The sequence below is a fragment of the Corvus moneduloides genome, chromosome 13, assembly GCF_009650955.1.
Source record: "Corvus moneduloides isolate bCorMon1 chromosome 13, bCorMon1.pri, whole genome shotgun sequence".
NCBI classification, from domain to species: Eukaryota; Metazoa; Chordata; class Aves; order Passeriformes; family Corvidae; genus Corvus; species Corvus moneduloides.
Window position 1 is genome coordinate 4813697 of NC_045488.1, and position 20251 is coordinate 4833947.

General features: G+C 45.1%; 1 protein-coding gene across 5 annotated transcripts in view; it reads left to right on the top strand.

Moving 5' to 3' along the window:
* Positions 1 to 16560, top strand: part of CTXND1 (cortexin domain containing 1) — a 35324-nt gene extending 18764 nt beyond the window's left edge. For 4 of the 5 annotated variants that reach the window (XM_032122567.1, XM_032122568.1, XM_032122570.1 and 1 more), the window contains 2 exons: positions 8229 to 8403; positions 12883 to 16560. In XM_032122567.1, coding sequence (XP_031978458.1) covers positions 12937 to 13116 — 180 coding nt within the window. In that variant the 5' untranslated portion in view covers positions 8229 to 8403; positions 12883 to 12936 and the 3' untranslated portion in view covers positions 13117 to 16560. The remainder of the gene's footprint in view (positions 1 to 8228; positions 8404 to 12882) is intronic. The other variant, XM_032122571.1, reaches the window with a different exon arrangement.
* The last annotated feature ends 3691 nt before the right edge of the window (positions 16561 to 20251 follow it).

Here is a 20251-nt window from a genome sequence, read left to right on the forward strand (position 1 = left end):
AATTAGTTTCAGTAATTCAGAAAAACTGAAAAAGTCATAGGATTTTATTTGCCTTCCTTTGGAAGTGTTAACTCCTAGACTCAGCTAGAATTGAGGTCTGTGCTTTCTTGTTACAGGCAACTTGAACAATCCTGCTCTAAACAGACAACTTGAAACCAAACCTGGCTCCTTGCCTTGTCCTGCCATAGATAATCCCTGTGACTGTGTTCGCTGCCCCTCCACAAACCCCGAGCATCTCACACACCTCTGTGTGCCAGCCTGTACCTACACAGAGGCTTCCACCCTAAAGAGAGTGTCAGGGTTCTTCAGAATAGAGGGAACCATTTTTTCCCAGCCACTGCATCCAGGTAATTCTTTGTGCTAACCTGCAGTGACATGGGAGAAGATCCTGAGGTTCTGTTATTTCTGTGAATCAGAAACACTGCAGAACTGGGCAAAACCAGTTACCCTTGTTTGCCTTCTAAGAGAAGGCCGATGCTGAAGCATGATGGAGTTATAAATCTCCTTCTGCCACTTCGCTCCCCCCTCCTCAATCAAACCCCTGTTTTAAGAAGTCTGACTGTTGCTGGAACGTGAGCACTAACATCTTCTGAGCACAGCCCTGATGGAGCAGCACCAGGCAGAACTGCAGCTGAGCAACTGAAAAGTAAGGGCTGCTTTTGAGCTGTGTCCTGTCCTTCCAGATGCTCCAGTCTCAGCTGCAGCACACTGAACCTGTGGGAGATCTGGAGTCATCCCGTACCATGAGGCTCAGCAGTAGGATCATCTAGAAGACCTTGCAGGGAAAACAGTCCAAGGGGAAAGAAAGAACACAGCTAAAAAAAAAATCAGTTCCAGCTCTGCATTTGCACATATATAAAAATTTGCCTTAGAAAAAGCTAGTTCTGTATTGAGTCATGACTGCAGTCCTGTTAGTTCCTGTCCTAACATAAATCTTCACACAGAAGTACACCAAATGAGGTAGGAAAATACAATTAATCCTAATGGTGTCATCATGTCGTGCTCCCTGCACAGTTTTAAAGATCACTGGCTGGATGCTCTGTACCGAGCTGCGTGCCTGGCGAGATGGTGCTCGAGGGTAATTGTCTCTCTTTCAGCCCACACAGACATGGGGATGGAATTCCTACATGTTAGATGTATATTTGCTTCTGGCCCAAAGTCTACTGTACTGCAAAGCACCTCTCCATCACCTGAATTTGCAATTAATTAAACTTCCAAGAGTGTGGGCATAAAATGAGCCTGTGACAATAAAGAAATAGCAGCCATGGACAGGCAGAGACCCACTGGGACACATCTCACCTTATTATTCATAGGATTGAGCTGTTTGAGTTTAGTTTCTTTTCATGCATGAAAAGCTTTTGAGGAATCTCCTTATTGCACTGAATATAAATATATTCAGTAAATATAAAGAGACAGAGTTAAACTAGAAGCAAAGATCAGTGCCTGGTTTTAAAAGTATTAGATCTATATTACTTACAGATACAAATAGAAGTTGAAGTTGAAATTGGATCAGATCTTAAATATCTTCTCATTTCTTAGGGGGACTTTTCAGAGGCAGCCCAAAAGCATTATCAATCCAAGAAATAAGAACATGAAAACCTGTTGCTGGGGCAGCCCAGTGGTCTGAGGGGAGATGCTCACTGGGAACCCTGTGTTAGCCTGGCCACGTTTTGCAGCCCATCCTCCAACACCCACAATTGCTCTATTAGGAAGTCATAGGGAAGACCTCTGGTTCATGGTTTCAGGGTCTGTTTCTGGATCTGTTTTCTGTAATTCCTCCAGCTCAAAAAGCCTGCTGGCACTCTCCACAGACCCCTATGGTAGCAAGTTTGGGAAGTCACTACCTGCTGAATAAAGAAGTCCTGTTTTCAATTACAAGCTGGTTGTCTATTAGTTCATTGAATGCCCCCCACTGTTTACCTATTTTTAAAAACTGGTAGGTTTTTTTTTTTTTAATTGTGAGGAAACAATTTTCCCACTCACCTCGTCTATGATTTTTGTGTGGTTCAAACATGATTCCTCAGCCGCTTTTTTCCCATCTTCTTCAGACACTTATAAAGTAACTGATCGCCCCTTTGACCATTTTAGTTATCCTGAAGAAAACTCCCCTATGGCAGGTATCTATTCCTCAAACCACAGTGATCCCAGTCCATAAAAACCAAAATAATAAAGGCACCTACAAGGGGAAAAGAGCACTTAGGTTTGAGACATCTGAGCACATTCAGAAGTCAGTGTGATCCCTTCAAGGGAGAAAAGACCTTCCAAACTGCTGAGTCAGTCCAGGCAAGCCCTCGTGGCTCCCTGTACGTTAGGTTCACTTAAAAATGTTCCTTGTGGCTAATGGTGCATTAATAAGGTATTGGCTGTCTGGGACTGTTGGGTGCTGTGCCAAAACCAGTCTTTTATAAATTGAACCTGTACAAAGGTTCTGGCAGTCTGATTCCCAGTGACCCACTGACAAGCTACTGATCTAGCTGAAGATGTGGAGATGGAATGTAATTGCCCACAATCTTTTTAATCAAGGACTACACTTACAGTAATCTGCTGCAGTGACAGAGAAAACAACATCAGGCTGTAACACACGTCTGGAATCAAAGCTCCTTTCAGTACAGTCTTAATTAAAGAGTGTTTCTGACTACAAGTTTTACAGAAAAGTCAACGAGCTTCCAGCTGAGGAAAGGACCTTTCTTGATGTGGTGAAAAAGCTGCACGTATACTTAGAGTGTGTACATGAGTACACAATCAGAAAAAAAATCTGTGTAGAAACACAGGTAGCACTCAGGCTGTGGGTTATACTTGGGAATATCATCAATACAGATTGGGATGAGAGGGAAGGAGAGAATGAAACGGCATCAGTCACCCCCAAAACCCCAAGCACAAACAAAGCTCTGGCCAAAGCCATCACCAGCATGGATCAGAGCTGCTGCAGGGATGCTGCATTGGAGCCTGGCCTGGAGCACCCCCAGGGCATGGGTGCCTGAGGATTCACCTAAAGGTGATCCAAGGAACATGCCCCAGAAATGACAACCAGGGTAATAATCATTGGGTGGCTTTTCACTACTTGGACAGTCTTCAGTGTCAGGCTGTGCTGGTGATCACTAAATTGGTGCTCTGCCCACCTCCTGCTGCCAAAGCCCAGTCACAAACAGGCCCATTTTTTCACCATTCTCAGAGATCATTTTTGTCTGTTCTCTGTCTTTGATTAAACATAAACTGCATTTTACACCCATCCATCTGGCACTTCTCATAAATACGTTCTATAGCTAAAAGATACTTTAAGTTTACAGGTTTAATTTGTCATCCCTCTGTATAATCACATTATAACAACCTGCCACAGAGGCCTAATTTAACAGGATTTCATAGAATCACAGAATGGTTTGGTTTGGAAGGGACTTTTATAGGTCATCAAGTTCCAAGCACCCTGCAATGAGTTGGGACATCTTTAATTAGATCAAGTTGCTCAGAGCCCTATTCAACCTTACCTTGAATATTTCCAGAGATGGGGCATCCATTACCCTCTCTGGGTAACTTGTACCAGTGTTTTACCACCCTCATTGTAAAGATTTTCTTCCTTATATCTAATCTAAAAAGACCCTGTTTTAGTTTAAAACCATTACCCCTTACCCTAACACCACAGCTAAAAAGCTGGTCCCCATTTGCACAAGCAGCTCTTTACCAGCCAGCCTTGATGCCAAAAACCAGCCTTGGGCACATTTGATTTACTGCAATAGATGTTGCCCACATGTCCTAGGGAAGGACAAGAGGCAGAGAGCATGAGCAGCTGGGGCTCAGACTCAGGGTCCTGACTGATCCTCACTCATCTCAGCAATGGGCCATTTATCCTTTCACCCAGCCTCACCTGGTGACATGCCACATTTGGAGGCTGCTATATTTGTTACCTACCTACAGAGCTATAGACTAGAGCTCAATTATCCTTAAATTCTTATCAGGATCCTTCACTCCAGCCAGGGCTGTCACGGAAAATGTAATGCATGTCCTGAATCAAGGTTTTGGTTCATTTGTAATAAAAATCATCTGGCCTCTCTCTGAAGGAAGATGCAATCCATCCCTGCTGGGAGACAGTGGAAAATATAGTTTATGTGGGTGCCAACTGGATCCTCATCAGAAAGAATCTTTGTGCAGTGTTCACGTGCAGAGCTGTACAGAAAGGGGGGTCTGAAAACAGGAAGGTTTTCTGTGCTGTTGAGCTGTTTGGCTGCTCACACTGGTTCCAGATGGTGCTGGAGGCACTCAGTGCCTCTGAAAACAGGCCAACTTTCATTCTCCCAGTTCTTATAGTAGCAAGGGAAAAACTGTTCTCTTGAGAAAAGAAAACAGGGAAAAACTAGTAACGATGTTTCTGCTTCTCCCGTTGGCAAATTATAGCTGAAATTAGATAACATGCTGCAACAATTCTGGCTTTCCAGCTGGAGAGAGAGAAGCAGCAAGCTGCTGTGGGTGTCCCACGTAGCACAAGGCTCTGCACCCTGAAACGGCCCTAACCCAAACTCATTTGGATCACCTGGGGCCCCTAACTTTTCATTTCAGACCTTCAGTTATTCTTTCCTCCTATTCCTCGTACCAGTGAGCAGAGAGAAATCTGTTTAAGCAGGGCTGGTTTTGCCATTGTTTTCTAAGGGTTTCTCATCCTTACCCAATAACAACTCTGGGCTCTGGGGCTGCTCCTCCTGGGGGTCCATTTTTGCCCAGTGACCTAGAAACAGATGCTGACAGTGTTTAACCTCATGTCCTGCTTTGCAGTCAAGTCCTTATTTCTGCTACATCTCAGGCTTATTCATTCAGTCTTTAAGACTCCTTTGCCAGCCTTTTTTTTTTTTCTCCAGTTTAAGATCGGGTGTGGTTCAGCTGGCATCACAGCCCTGGGTACATCACCACGAAGAATCAGAGCAATAGCACAGCAGGTTTTGTGCATGAGCACAAGCTACAAACATCCATCCTTCACCATCCCCTGCAGACCAAAGCAGTTCAGAAAAGGAACAGAGAGGAGCAGTGCCTCTGATGGGAGCTCTGTGTGGAGCCTGGGTCAGTTTGTCTTGTTTTGAGCCAAAACACGCTCTGGACTTTGAGCTTTATTTTTGCTTATGTTTAATTGATCAAAGCCCTCTCCTCACAAATTTCTGAAGTACCTGAGAAAAGTCTGTATTTAAAAAAGTGTATGAATTAGTTATCAGTATGGATTAATGTGTACCTGCAGTTATTACAATGGCAAAGCAACCAGTAACTATTTTGGATGTTTTGCCACTGACTTATTAATTTAAAACTTTCTTGACTAGGAGTTACCTTCATTAGCAAGAATTTAACTTTTCATTTGAAATAAGTGATTCAGAGATGAAGCAGGGCTATATGATTTCTTTCTGCCTATATTTGTGTCAGTTCTACAGGTATAACTCAGCTATTTTGGTGAGAATTCATCCACAATACTTTTCCTCAATTGGAAAAACATTGATACAGCCTCAATCTGATCTGTATGTAGCTTTTCAAGAAGAAAGGGCAAAAGATGTCTCTCAGAGGTATCCTGCAAGTTAGAGAATACTGGACATCACCACCACAAGTTAATATTTATGTAACAAGGGGTTGCTGTTCTACCTTGAAGAGAGCCTTTTGTTTTTGTAAAACTAACAATAAACAAATTCAGAGCAGTACAGAAAAATATGGGTCTTTTTTCCTCCTTGTCAGCTTTGCTGCAGTGAAAAATTTCTCCATAGCTTTGCTTATAATTCTCCTGGATAACAGTCACTGCTTAATTTATAAAATAACTGCCAGGACCAACAGGCATGTTTGTCTCCTTTCAGAGGATTTAAATAGCAGAGAGTTTAAAAAGCAGATACTCCATTAAAATGAGTTTATATCATATCTATTCAGACCTTACAAGCCCTGGCTTTAAAGCCTAAATCCATTTGTTTCTCTAAGGCTCCTTTGCATTTGCCACTTGCCTTGATGAAAGGGGATGCACACACTGCATCTCAGCAGTGATAAGGAAAGCAGCTTCAGCCCCCTTATCAAAATACACGTTGAGTGAAGGATGGTCCTGCTGCAGACAGATGTTCCTTCTCATCTAAACTTTTCGTATCACAGGTATTGCTCTGCATTTTCCAGGCATTATCTGCTAAAGGATGAATCAGTGTCCCCAACAGCCCCAGGGTGGAAGCCAGTACTGCAAGGAGGATGGGTTGGACCACTTTGCAAAATCCCTGCAGCTCTCACATCGCAGCAGAAACACAAGCAGGGAACCAAAGGAATGTCCCTGCAGCCTTCACAGGAGACACAGAGCTCCCTTCCCCAGGGATGAGCCTGGCCAGCCCAGGACAGTGCCAGGGAGGGGTAGCAAAATCCCTGAGCTGGGGTCTGAGAGAGCCCTGGATTTCCTTCCTCCTCCTGCTCCCCTTTGGATTGTAAAGCAGCTGATACAAAGACAACCCCATCCTGGATAACTCGCCCTTGTTTGTGTTACTTGAGTCCTATCACTTCCCACCCTCGTGTCCAGCCAGCAACCCATAAAGTCCATCACTGATCCTACCCCTCTTTTTTGCCTCTGAACCACCACTTCCAGCCTCTGAGAAAGATTCCCAGATGTTCTCACCTCGGCAAAGTTTAATCAAGGATTTTCCACACAAGCTGAGCTCTGGGCAGCTGGAAGCACTTTTTACTCCAGATCCACTTGTCCAGCAGTTCACTCAATAGTTCTGAACAGAGACTTGCTCCCAACCACAACCTTCTATTTTTTAATCTTTTGTTAATGAATAATTCCACGTGCTCCTTGAAGTGAGGGAGAAATGGTTATTTGATTCAGGATGCTCTCAAATTATAAGCAGCCCACAGTTATTTTAAGTGTGTGCTGCATCTTTTTTCTCAATGAAGATCAATGTTATTCTTGCCATGGGCTGTGTAGGAAGGAAACATTTGTGCAACAGCAATTTTTAAAACCTTCCCCAGATTGATTTATGTGTTTATTTGTTTTCAACTTTTGGGCACTTGCAAATGATGTCTTTAGTCTTCTGATGGAATGCTGGCATCCAGTGATTTACAACTGGCTAAAAGCAAGCGTGTGGAGGGAAGACTATTTGTCTCTTGACTGTAACCGAGGGCTAGATCGAATAGAGGAGTTTGCATAAGCTAAGCTGAGCATAAAGATTTAAAGTCATTATGTAAAGCAAGAAATAAAATAGTCCAACAACCAAAACAAAATGCCAAACAGTGAGTTAAAAACAAAGATTAAACCTGCCTTCAGGAACGCAGGAGAAATCATGCTTATAGGAAGGCAGAGTTACTGAAATGAAGTATCGATTTTCTGCTGAAAGAATAGTAAGTATAAAAGGACAATTAATTTTTAGACTAAGCTAAAGGTCCTATTATTGCTCTCAGGGTGTAGCAGGAAGCTCATCTGTCTGTATCTATCTACAGCATTTCACTCCTGTGCTCAGAGGCAGTGAGTTTTTAATCAAAACTAGATTGTTAAGAATATTAGAGTATGATCAAGTGTCCAGGCTATTCCTTTATAGATTTGAACTTCAAATTGAAGGTGACTTTGTTTGACAAACACACACAATACCTATCTGGAGCAGCATTTCACCTTCCTGCCTGACCAGTCACCTCTAGCCCCTTGCCTGAGCAGCAGCCTGTCCTGCTGAGTTCCCTCACGAGGGATTGGGGCTCATCGTTTGCCTTGTTCTTCTCAGCCTTCCCATCCTACACCTTAGAACTCCTTTCCACAGCAATGTGTAAAAAACCAGGTTTGTCATCCATCAAGTTTTAAAAGTTTTTCTGGTTGAAATTATTTTGTGTGCATGAAAAATAGAATATTATCCCAAACCAGACTGAAAAAAAAGTGCAAATAATTATTAGTTTTTCGGTGCTGGTGTGTCAGTTCAGACAAATCAAGTAGTTTTGTTTAAACAAATAATCCAGGCCCCAACTAAATATGCAGACTCCTGAGCAGGATCAATTCAAACCTGGCTGATCTTTCACTATGATTTAAAAACAGGACTTTTTGCTCGTTTAAGAAGAAATATTGATATGACTTCAGGCTTGAACATTGTTCTTCCTATCATAAATGTTCTTCTAGGGAATGCCTGACAAATGAATCCATCTTGTGCATGAGTGGATCCGATTGCCTCAGGCTGTCGCTGGAGCGGTTCCCAACCGCTTAACGAGTCCGTCATGCCCACATCCTGCGTGAGGAGCAATTGTCAATTATTATTTTTTTTCAGAGCACCCCGGTGAGAACTGCTTCCAGGTCTGGGTAGAGGTGAACCTGAGCGGAGCCCAGACGCCGTTAAAACCCCACTGACTGACAAAACTTTTAAAATATGACTGCAGGGAGGATTTTATCTCCACAATGCTGCTATGCTGGGATGTGAGAGGCTTCCTACCCAGGTCTGGAAGGTATGGATCTGTTTGCATACGTGAAATCTCATCATTTCCCTTCCTTCCCTGTACAGCTGTTGTTTTGGGAAATGAGTATAGAAGGGGAAAAAAAAACCAACCAAGAAACCAGAAACAGAGAATGTTTTGAAATAAATCCTTTGAGCTGAGTTGAAACATGATTAACCAGCACAGGAACCAGCTCTCTGCAATGTATGTGGTACCTTATTAGTTTATATTTAAAGTGACAGTGCCAAGATTGTCAGGTCAGGAAAAAAAATAAACCCATATCTTCTAAAGTATCTTGGAACTGGAATCAGGTGGGGCTGATTGCAAAATGCAGACACACTGGTGAGCACAAGTGTTACAGAGAGCCTGTAACAGAGCTGGTACACTAATGAGGGTGCCAATGTCATGCATAAGGTCATAAACACTGAATACAATCTCTTTTCTGTGGCAATCCCTCCTGAAAAGGGCACTGGGACACAAAACAGCCAGCCAAGAGCAAATGCTCAGGATGGAGTCTTCAGTGAGGTACCAGGGTTCTTGGTCCTTGGGCCATGCACCTGACCCAGCTCCAGGGTCTCCTGACTGCCAGAACAGAGGCACAAAAACAAGTCAGGGGAGCAGGGCATCAAAACTCAAGGATTCCAACCCTTCTGAAGAGACACAGCTGCTGCCTGGTCCTGGCCTTCTGCAACCCTCAAGGAGCCACGTGCACAGAGCCACTTTTGGTGCCACTCAGCCAGCACAGCTCCACCCCTGGGTGAGCCTGCCTGCAGCACCCACCTACTCTCAGAGGAGTTAGAGGGGGAGAGACAGCACTGAAACACCTCGGGGTGTGCAGCAAGACATACACTCAGGACTGCTAAACTGCCTAGTTTGAACCAGGGATTGTCCTTCTTCATCTTTTGGCTTTGTTTAGACCAAATCACGTTTTCAACAAATCCGAAAAAACTTTTAAAAATACAATTCTACGGCCCATTGCTGTCAAGCTAGGAAAAAAAGTAATTTTCTACAATTCAGCTATTCAGAGAAAACTTGATCATTCAAGTGTGAAACTTTATAATTGTTTCTACAGATCTTTTTTTTTTTCCCCACACATACAATGCTGTCGACATCAACCCTGCTGGTAAACAACAGCAAACATTCAGCCAACCAGTCTGTAGCTGGAGAGAGAGCTAACTTCAACAGCACTGATGGATTTCACAAGCCAGACTGAGAAAAACCGACTGCAAAACCCTTCTGCTCACCTGCACAGCACATCCCCCGGGGCTGGGATACAGGGCAGGACATGCAGGTAGAGCATCCAGCATGGACCCAATCTGCCTCAACCTGTGAGACACTTCCACAGCCCACTCCAAGGCTGGCTGTACTGCTGGGCACCAAGGAAGTGAGAAAGGGGAGTGGAGGTGCTGGCCAAGGAAATAGAAGTTAAGCAGGACAAGTTGTGCAGCTGTTACAGAGATGGAGAGCCACAAGCACCTGGCAGAGAGCAGGACACAGCATGTCCATGGTAATACCTGGGAGCTGGACTTTCCCAAGAGGAAACAGCCCTGGTGAACACATGTAAATAACTCCTTTTGCATTTGGGGACTGTCCCTTGCCAGTCCCCAGATGCCTGATCTAGAACAGCGATGCGTTCCAGGCACAATAAATTAATCTGGAGACAGCTGCCTCAGGCACAACCCCATTCCAGCACCCAGCTCTGTTCAGCACGGAGGACTCCCTGCACTGCCAAGCCTGCTGGAATGCAGTTGCAGTGACTAACAGCATGGAACACCACCAAATGCCTCCTGGCACCCAACCCTCCCGTGAGCACTTTGACAGGCCAGAGCTGCAGAGGTTTCCACTCTGACAGTGCTGGTGCGCTGAGGGATGTGGGTCAGCAGCCAAGCTGAGAGTGAGGACAGCCTCCTGGAAAGGCAGATCCTTCTGGCCAGCCCCTAGAAACACACTGGCCATCAGCAGTGACTTAATGCAGAATAGTGCCAAGCATCAAAACATTAACAAGTCCGTGGGGAGACCAGAAGGAGGGAAAACATGTGGTTTATACAACATCAAAAATACAGCTTTTTGGAAAAAAAATATTTCTAGTCCCACTGAAAATGCCTACTTTTTGTCAAAACAGATCAATATAAACATGGAACCATCAGGTTCAAGCTGTCACCGTAAATTACTGTGCAAACTACAGCTCAGATGCCGCAGCCTTTCAGCCTTTTTCTCTGGGTAAAGCCTTCTGCCTGGCCTATCCTTTCCATAATGTGCTTTTCCCTTCCAGCAGGAGAGAAGCACCCTCCAGGCACAGTGCTGGGGGCAGAAGGAAGCAGAGGGATGCAGCACTTAAACCAAACTCCCATGAGATTGGGTGATGCCATTTTGAAGAGAAGAATCCCCAAGGGACAGATCTTTACTTGAAACCTCTGATCATTTTCTGAGTAAATGATTCATCTTTCCAAAGAAAGTACATTTGAGTGGAAATGCAGTTTTCCCTCCAAGATCAGTACTGATGGAAATCACCAGGTAGTTCTGATATTCTGCAGGAGGTCACTTAGGGTAAAATAACCCCACATGATACAACAGCCAGAACATCAGGAAGGCAAAAATAAAAAAATTAAAAATCACACCCATCCTTGTAGGACATTCACAAGAGCACTGCAGGAAAAGATTGGGATACATTAGCAGTTTTGATAACACTTTTTTCTTTCGTATTCATAAAGTATTCATACTTAATACTCAACTTTGCTGACAAACCCTTTTTTCATCAAATGAAGTTATAAACTGCAATGTAAGATCTCTTGGCTGGTGAAATAGAGGGGTAGCAGTCTCTTGGGAATATTAGACCTCTGACCAGGCAAGGTGAACATTACAAGCCTGACCTCACTCCTCAGAGATTTCTTCATGAGCTCCTAAAGATGTGACTGGTAAATACATGAGATCATGAGATGTCTGCTTGGTTTCATTCGCTCTGTGTCATCAGCTTCTTTCATTCCCCTGCTGCAGGACCGGCTGTCGCAGTAATTTCTATGCTTTCAGGAAATTAAAAAAAAACAACTGACATCCTTGTGCTTAAAATAAACTCAAGAGCCCAGCTGATTTGTACTTGCCTTGTGGGATCTAGGAGGTTGTGAGGCTAGAAAGCCACTTGAAAAGGAAAAAATTATGAGACAGGGAAGAAACTGTGCACTTTTAAAATAAAAGGTCTTCGGTTCACCCTGAGGAAGATTCACAGGGCACAGGAGTTCAGGAGTCTCTGGGACATCACTGGCAGCTGGCACAGCACAATGCTGCAGGAACACGATGCTCCAAGCCAGATGTGAACCACCACTGCAACAGCCCTGCCAGCAGCATCAGCTCACTGGAAACATAACCAGGAAAACTTGTCTGTGTAACAAAACCTGGGAGTTCCTCTCTGTATTGATGTAGAAATAGAGAGCAGCTGAGCTGTTTGATACCCCAGTTTCACCCAATCCTCCCTATGGCTCAACAGCTCCTTATTCCCATCTCTCCTCTCCAGTAAAAGCAGGGACTGGCTCTCAGATGGATTATTGCATTTAATGTGAACGACTCCGTTGTTTTGCTTGCTGTAAAGAGGCATTCTGTAGTCCTGATTTTCAACACTGTGATCTTCAACACTTCTCTCTCCCACCTTGGCCAAACATGTCAGGAGAAGCCCCCCCATCCCTGGGCAGTGACTCAATTCTGTGTAAGGTCAGTTCCTCTCCTTCAGCACAACTGTGCAAAGCAGTTTGTGTTATCAGCTGATGAACTCTCCAGAATCGAACTTGCAGAGGGATTCAATCACTGCTGAAGCCATTTTGGTTATGGATTCAGGAAGGCCAGAGGAGACCTTCAGCTGTGCAGACATCTGCAATGAATAAGATAATCCTTGTTCTGATCACATAATCACCTGTACCTCTCTGGATGATAAAACATCCACTTAAAAATGATATTGCTCCTAAAAAAATCTACTGCCTGGAGAACCTTGAGTACCGGAGATTAAAAGATTATGGAAAATAAGTATGCATAATTTCCACTTTGCTTTGCACCAGTGAAAGACAGAGAATGTTTGGACAGAGAGGAAAATTGGGATAGAAACAGTCTGCTCTGCCATGTGTCTGATCTTTCACACTAGCAGAGGAATGGAAATATTTTTCTGATTAGGAAATGCTGAGACAAGAACAGTGTCTGTGCCTCTTTTAAGAGATGATAATTCAAGTGGATAGTGCTCATTCACCACTGCTTCTCTTTTCCTTGTTAACATCTCTTTTTAGTGTCTAATATTTTAGCAAGAAGCATTTGTGGGCTAAATTAAGGCAGAGATGAGGATTCTTCTTCTCACAGCTCTCAGTTACCTGAGCTACAACATTTTCATTGGGTTTATTCCCCTGCAAGAATTTATCAGGGCTACAACAAGTATCTGTGTCCAGTACAACCCCTGATTTTCCCCATGTGCAGGAGCTGCAATCACCTGTGCCTGACACCGTGTTTGTTTTGCAGGTGGTTGATGATGTTAGGAGTAAATGCAAACCCAGATGAAGAGCGGCCTAAGCAATGGAGGGACCAACCCCAGAGCCCGTGTACGTTGACGTGGACAAGGGACTGACATTAGCATGTTTTGTCTTCCTCTGCCTCTTCCTGATTGTGATGATCATTCGCTGTGCAAAAGTCATCATGGACCCTTACAGCGCCATCCCGACGTCCACGTGGGAGGAGCAGCATCTCGACGACTGACAGGGATTCCCCAGACAGAGCCATAGAATGCTGAGGTCCTGGAGGCCTTTACCCACAGGGAAGGCTGGCACATGAACAGCCATTTCTAGATATGCAGGGCAAAGGCACTATCTCCAAGAGCACATAGGGTAAATTATTTTTGCTCAACAGGTCAAGATATCAGCAAGCCATCGTGGCAGCAGAGTTTACTACTATGCAGCAACTCTTATTTTACAGTTGTCATTGTAACTCAAGTAGCACAAGATTCTCCAGACTTTTCCTAACATAACTCTTGATCTAGCACAGTTTGTCCCACCCTCAATGTCACCCACAAACCCAGGGTAACCATCAATACCATGAAAAAGCAACAAGGGTATTCTGCCTTTCCTGGAAACAGATTCCCTCAGATATCAATTGCTTTCTCAGTCATTATAGTTGCACTTTAGGAAAGGCCCAGATTTTATATACCAGAGCATCACTAAGTAGAAGTGCTGAAGTACCTCTGGTTAAGTAGAATTACACGAGCAGATTTATTCTTGGCTCACTTGGTTCTGCGCATGCACTCCCTGGCCACTGCAGCCATATTTCCAGTGACCAGGACACAGGAGCACTCAGACTGAGGGGGTCCTGGACTGCTGTTGACCCCATAGCACCACCTTGCTCTACCCTACTCATGCAAAACCCCTGCACATCCTCTGCCATGGACCCTTGGATTAGTCAGGCCACTGACTATGAGTTTGGTAGGCACCAAAAGTCCCTGGAGCAGAGCCTGGACACTGCTGGTGTCAACTATGTAGAACCTGCTGTGATTTTCAAAGAGTGATTCCACATGCAATTTCACCCATCTTTTGCTTCAGGTGTACTTCAGTGGGATGAGACAGGACTAGAATGACAAGGACAGTAAGCAGAGAGACTTTTGTCCCAGCTTTGTCACTCAGACTCCTCAGCATAACATTTACAGTAACACACAATAATAAGCATTCTACCTCAGAGAAATTCAGCTCCTTCAAAGGAAGATTTTTCCCCACATACTTGTAAGGTACATTTCCTTCTCTCAATTCATTAAGACAGCCATTATGCAAGAAGGCATAAGAGAACATGGGAGCTCTGGAAATTTATTATTTACTTTTGAAGAGTGGGGACTGCAGGATTCCAAAGTCCTCTACTCCTCAAATTCTAAGGTTTGCTCATGGCTGCCTTTTCTTCATGGCTACATGTTCAGCTTACGGGACTGAAAGGAAGCAATTCAGAGCAGGTACTGCAACAACAGCAAGCACCATGAACTGACAAGACTTGAAAGCACAAAACTTCAAGAAGGGCATTTCTGCATTCCTCCTCCTCACCATCCTACCTGACCCCCAGGTTCTTGCCATAAGACAACGCACAGTGGGTGAGAAAGGTGGAAGCAAAGGCTGTGACAAGGAATTGGGACACAGACTTTGTGAAGCACTGTTCTAGCTCCGACACATTTGTTTGATAATCTCACAAGTCAATTCTTTACGTGCCTCAGTCTACTCATCAGAGAAATAGGTGCAACAACATGATCTTGTCACACCTCCTTTTGTCTATCTAATAATACCAGAAAGCACCTGGAGAGCCTTAGATAGGGACACAGAAATGAGGTTCTTACTTACAACCCTTCCTGCTGAAACCAAGAGGGAAGTTCTGGATCTCGTTATACTGCAGGGGAAGTTCTCCCCAGGCAGAGGACTTGTCCAGACCCCCGTTTACTCTCTCATTGCAGCATTTTGAGCCAAGCCAAATGGCACCTGGCTTTTTTACACAGCTCACTGATTTCTGAGGATGCAAGGTGCTCAACATTGCGAATACAGAGATCCCAAAATAGCAGGCTATGAGGCATATGGAAACTTTTGCATGGGTCTTTTGAACCACACAATTTTTGCTGATCTCTGTTGTAGGAGATCCCATTCATGAGGCAGGAACTTCGAAGAGTAGCTTTCACCCTGATATCCTCCACTGCTTCCATTACCCACTGCAGAGTGCTCCTCAGGCTGTTATTTAGCCTCAGCTTCTGCTAGCCAGGTAATCACCAGTAACAGCACACTTTTTCAGGCTTGAATGTTAAATATTCATCATCCTTGGAGCAAACCCACTGTTCTTGTATTCGTGGCTGAGGCTACCTGTACCACAGGAATGGGTGTCCTAGCTCAAAGAATGACACTTCTGTTCCCTGGGCTAAAGTTTGGAACCTGGTTTTTGTCGTTAAATCTCGTATCCCACTTGTGGGGCTACTTACAAATTCAGCAAAATAACAAAATAATGTCCAGGCTAGAGACACTTTCAGTTTTCAGGTCACCTGGCTGCGTTCACAGCTGATGCAGAGCAAGGACAGAGCTTGTCCTCACACCTCCCAGTGCCAATACTTCACTTGGCGTTTATCTGCATGCAGGACTCTTTGGCACTGTCACATGTCACTGATAAGCCCCAGTTCAGCTAAGGACTTATTCAGGTGCTTAAGTTTAAGCCTCTGAGCAGACTGCCTCACTACAGAGACCAGGGTCAGTCCCGTGCCATGTCCCTGGCAGGGCAGGGACGGCAACACACAGTCCTTGCAGGAGCAGAGCCTGTGTGAGAATGAAGGGTTACAAATGCTAAGGAAGCAAATTGATAAATTTGCTTTGCAAGAATGTTTGCCACTTTTTCTCTCTTTGGCCATTGAATGAACAAACCATTTTATGGATTTCCCTGAAAATCCTAATGAAAAGGCCCCTCTGGGTAGCTTTGTTTTCTAATAAAAAGGCACTTGTCCTCCTGGCATAGCCTGTCAAGTCCATCCTTCTGTTGACAAGAAAGGTCTTCATAAAACTTTGAATATTCACTTACATGACCTCATGAAAGTCAACAAGATTGGTTTTTTAGAGATAATGTCAATCTATTGATCTCTTCACTCTTGTGACCATTGACAGGACTCAAGCCTGTCTGAGTTCAAGGAGCTTTTGGACAACACTCTCAGGCACATGGTGGCATTCTTGGGGTGTCCTGTGCCGAGCCAGGAGTTGAACTCCTTGATCCTGATGGGTCCCTTCCAACTCAGCATATTCTATGATTCCTTCTAATTTCTGCCTTTCCCCACTGGTTACAATCACACAACCTCACTACTCTTTAACCAAAAGCAATACTGAGCATCATGCCTAAGCCAGACATTTTATGCTCCTTCCCCTGGGAGCCAGGGCTCTCCCACCCAAGGTGCATCGCTGCAGCTCCGGCTGGTGCCGACCCCGCCGGCAAATCCGTGCTCACAGCCAGGGAATGTCTCTTTCAGCAGGAGCTGCATCACCAGGCTCGGTAGTAATTTCAGCTGCATGCAACAAGTGCCTCTGCTAGTTTTGGTTCTTTTTTAATCATTGTGCCATACTACCAGCAACTGCGCCCAGAGGATAGAACTCAAACTTGTTGCAAGTGTATTTATCTAACATAATAAACAGCTTCAACATGGAAAAGCTCCTTGCTGTCTCTGTTGTGGTTTTCTTCCAGTTGCCAGGACATCTGTAAAAACACTCACAACACAACACGGCTTACAAGAAGGGTGTACATTCGTGACAGCTCTCCTTGGAGAGTGAGAGCAGAGAAAACTCCCTGTGTAGCTGCACCACTACGGATTCCTGGGAGCTCAGGAAAGAGCTGATGGAGCCCCAGGTGTTCCTGTGGCTCTGCAGAAAATCAGCTTTTCCAAAGGGGCTATTTCAGGTTACTCCCTTGGTCAGGAAGAGCACTCAGCTGAGCTTCAGCTCAGTGGGGGACTGCAGCATCTGTATTTCAGCAATTCATTATCGGTAACAAATTGCATACCAAAAGAAACAGGGCCACTGAGACCAGAATCCCTCCTGCTAGCAACTGAAAATGAAGAGCATGGAGCCTCCGTGGGGGTCTCTTTGAAGAAGCCACAGAGTGTGGGATATGCAGGGTAAAAAGCACCCAGGGAACTCCTCCTCTTGGAAAACATGAAGAGATGAATTGCTAATTCTTTCATCTTGAAAAAAGGCTCTGTTGCCTGAAAGCTGGGTGCTTTATAGATCTGCTTGTCCCTGCAGCAAGTCCTCTGGCAGAAGGATCTTTGTGCCTAGAACCCAGTTTGTCACAAAGACTAAACCCCACTGATAAATCATGACCTCTCTCCTAGTCAGAAGCAGAGGCTGGAGTCTTCACTCTGTTTTCAGTACAGCTACTCTGGCTAAGGTAAGAGCAGACCTGAACTGAGGCCAGCAGCAGCTGAATTTGAGGAGACACCCTGGAAACGTTTTTTTCTGAAAGAGACAGGGACTGATGGCAAGCCAGGGACTCACATGAGCGATGCTGCTGCAGCCTGTTCTGGCCAAAGGGTCCCCAGCTTGCTGGGTCATTACAGTCTCAGCAGGCAGCTTCAGCCCAGATGCCAACACATGACTCAGATGGGGAAATGCTGTGCTCAGACTTCAGCCATCTCCTTTGCACCTTTTGTTTTTTTTAAAACCATTTTCATTAAAAATGGTCAATACCTTGCTAACCAGGAGAAATCTGCTCACACACACATTTTTAAAGCAACAAACAATTTGAAATTCCTGGTATTCTCAGGTCATCGTATATAATTCAATCCACTACGGTGTTAAGAAATATTGAATGACAGTTCTTAGTTACAAAGCTCCATGTTTCATACTGGAACCTGGCCAGGAAGCCCACACAAGGAAATCAGAAACCAAAAATGTATTAAAATTGCATTAAGTGTGCCAAAGTCATAAGGAATGCAAAGTTTTTCAAAACTTATTTATATTTAAGATGAATTGGATTTCTCCAGCAGCAGCCGTCTTGCCTCTGCAGATCAAAGGGAGTACCTGGCAGGGGTGAGCAGGCAGCAGAGCTGGGCACACTTCAGCCCCTGCAGCAGATCCCAGAGCCCCCCCAAACAGGGTCCCAGGACACGACAGCTCCAGGGCATCCAATGCTCTGCAGGGCAGTGGCGGTGCCAGCTGGAAGTGCTGAGCCCTGAGCACACCTGTCCTGGATCCAGCACACAGAGAGGACAGGAAACCCTCCCTGTGCTTGCAGCTTCCAGCCAGTCCCTCAGTATTCATGGACCAAGGTGTTGATCCTCCAGGCGGACCCAAGGGATGCCCAGCTGCCACCAGGGACTTCTGCTCCTGCAGCATTTCCCTTGGATGTTCATTAACGGTGTTAACAACTTCTCTGTTTCAGCTGCTCATGGAGCAAACAGTATCAAGAAAGCAGAGTAAAAATCAGAAAGCACAGGTCTGTCATTAAAACTTCATGGAAAACCAAACAGAGAAAGAGTTGAGGTGAGGAAGTTCTCAGGAATGAGGGAAGATGAGAAGGAGAAGCAGCTCACAGCAGATTTGTATGGAGCAGCATGGTGCCAGTACCTCAGCATGTCCCTCACGTACTTCCAAAGCCCTCAACCAATTTTAAAATCCCAGAAATGATCTCCTCCTTTCTCACTAAGCAGCACCTGTGTAGGCATTCTGAACAGAAGCAGCAATCAAACCTGAGAAATGGTCTCCTGCCTCACTGCTTAACACCAAAAGCCATGTGACTATCACCTACCAGCTCTGTCCCTCTTCACAAAGCCACTACCTTGACCCTGAACAGCTACTGAGAGAGTGTTTGACTCGTTTCTGCCTGGGTAATGGAAGAATTATGAATATTGCTGACCCAAACACATCAAAAAGAATTTTTTTTTCCAAGATACAGCATCCATTTCTACTTAGAATCTCTGCAGAAAATGACTTCAGGTGAAGAGTGCCTGCATTTCACAGCAAAAAGCCAGTGGCTCCTTTAAATTCTGAAATACATTTTAGGGGTTTATTCCATGCTTTTTTTTTTTTCTGACACTTAATTATACCAACAGCTCCGTTATAAATTACACCCAGCTTTTTCGCTACGCACCAACCAGATGACGCTTTGATCTGTAAAAAAATGCATCTCAAAGTACCAAACTGCCCTCAGTTTTGCTGCCGGCAAAATAAGAAAATCAGGTGGCATGTTCTCAGGCAGGATGATTTATCGCCTCTATGCCCACCCTGTGATAAAGCAGCACAACCCAGAAGCAGCTCCAAGACCTCTCACCCAACACCCCAGCTCTACTCACCCCCGGGATCGCTGTGCTCCAGCACGGATTGCTGCTGGGAACTGCTGAGCTCTGCTGAGAGGGAAACACCAGGCAGGAGAAGGATGCTCCAGGGCTGCACAAGAGCTGTGGTTTCCACTTAGACACACATTTCCATTCCCTCTGATCAGGAATGCAGGGTCTGTCTCCCCACACAGCATTGCATGAATGAGGCCTCGCAGGTGGCTGACACAGCAGAAAGGTTTTATTTTTTTCCTCCAGGCTTCTGAAGATCCAGGAAGGATTTTCTTGTTCTACACATGGGTTACAAACCCACAAACCTGGTGCTATGACAGGCTGATGGAAAAGGAGCTTTGGGTTTGTTTGTGGGTTTTTTCCACTCTTGTTGGAAGCCAGCTTGTAAGCAAACTAAGAAAAACAGATCTAAATCAAATGAAAATTAATAACCTCTAGAAGCAGAGACAGCCATGCTCAACCCTAACTGCAACAAAAGTTTCCCAAAGTGCACGAGAAGCTCTTGTAGAGGGAATCAACCCAATTGAAACTGGCACCTCAAAAATAAACTTTTTCCAAGCAGCCAGTCAGCCTGTTGACCCGAGAGCACCCTCTTGTTCCAAGAGCCTGCTTTTTTCACCCCTATTCAGCTTCCCCCAAAACCAGAAGAAAGCTCCATGACCTTCAGTTTAAAGGACAAGGGTGCAAAGTGGTCCCAGCTGCCCCAGGGGAGGCGGAGCAAGCGGGAGGTGCCCAGAACACCTGTGTGTTTCCCAAAATCTGGGTCAGAGGCTGCTTCCCCCCCAGGCAGTGGGTGCTGCTGGTCCCAGGCCAAAGCTATTTTGTGGGCAGCACTGGGCATTGCAGCACAGATGTGCCCTTCACTCTCCCCTTGACACAGGGCACCCCGGCAGGGAGGAGAAGCAGCAGTGCTGGTGGCCCCGGGCTCGCTGCGTTGGGCGAGGGCAGCATGGCCATGGGCTCCCCTTCTCCACAGTGCCCACCCAAACAGAAGCCAGCTGCCGCCTTTGAGGGTGAAAAGAAAGTGGCCTTCTGTGGGCACACAGAAAAGTTTGTCTCGTT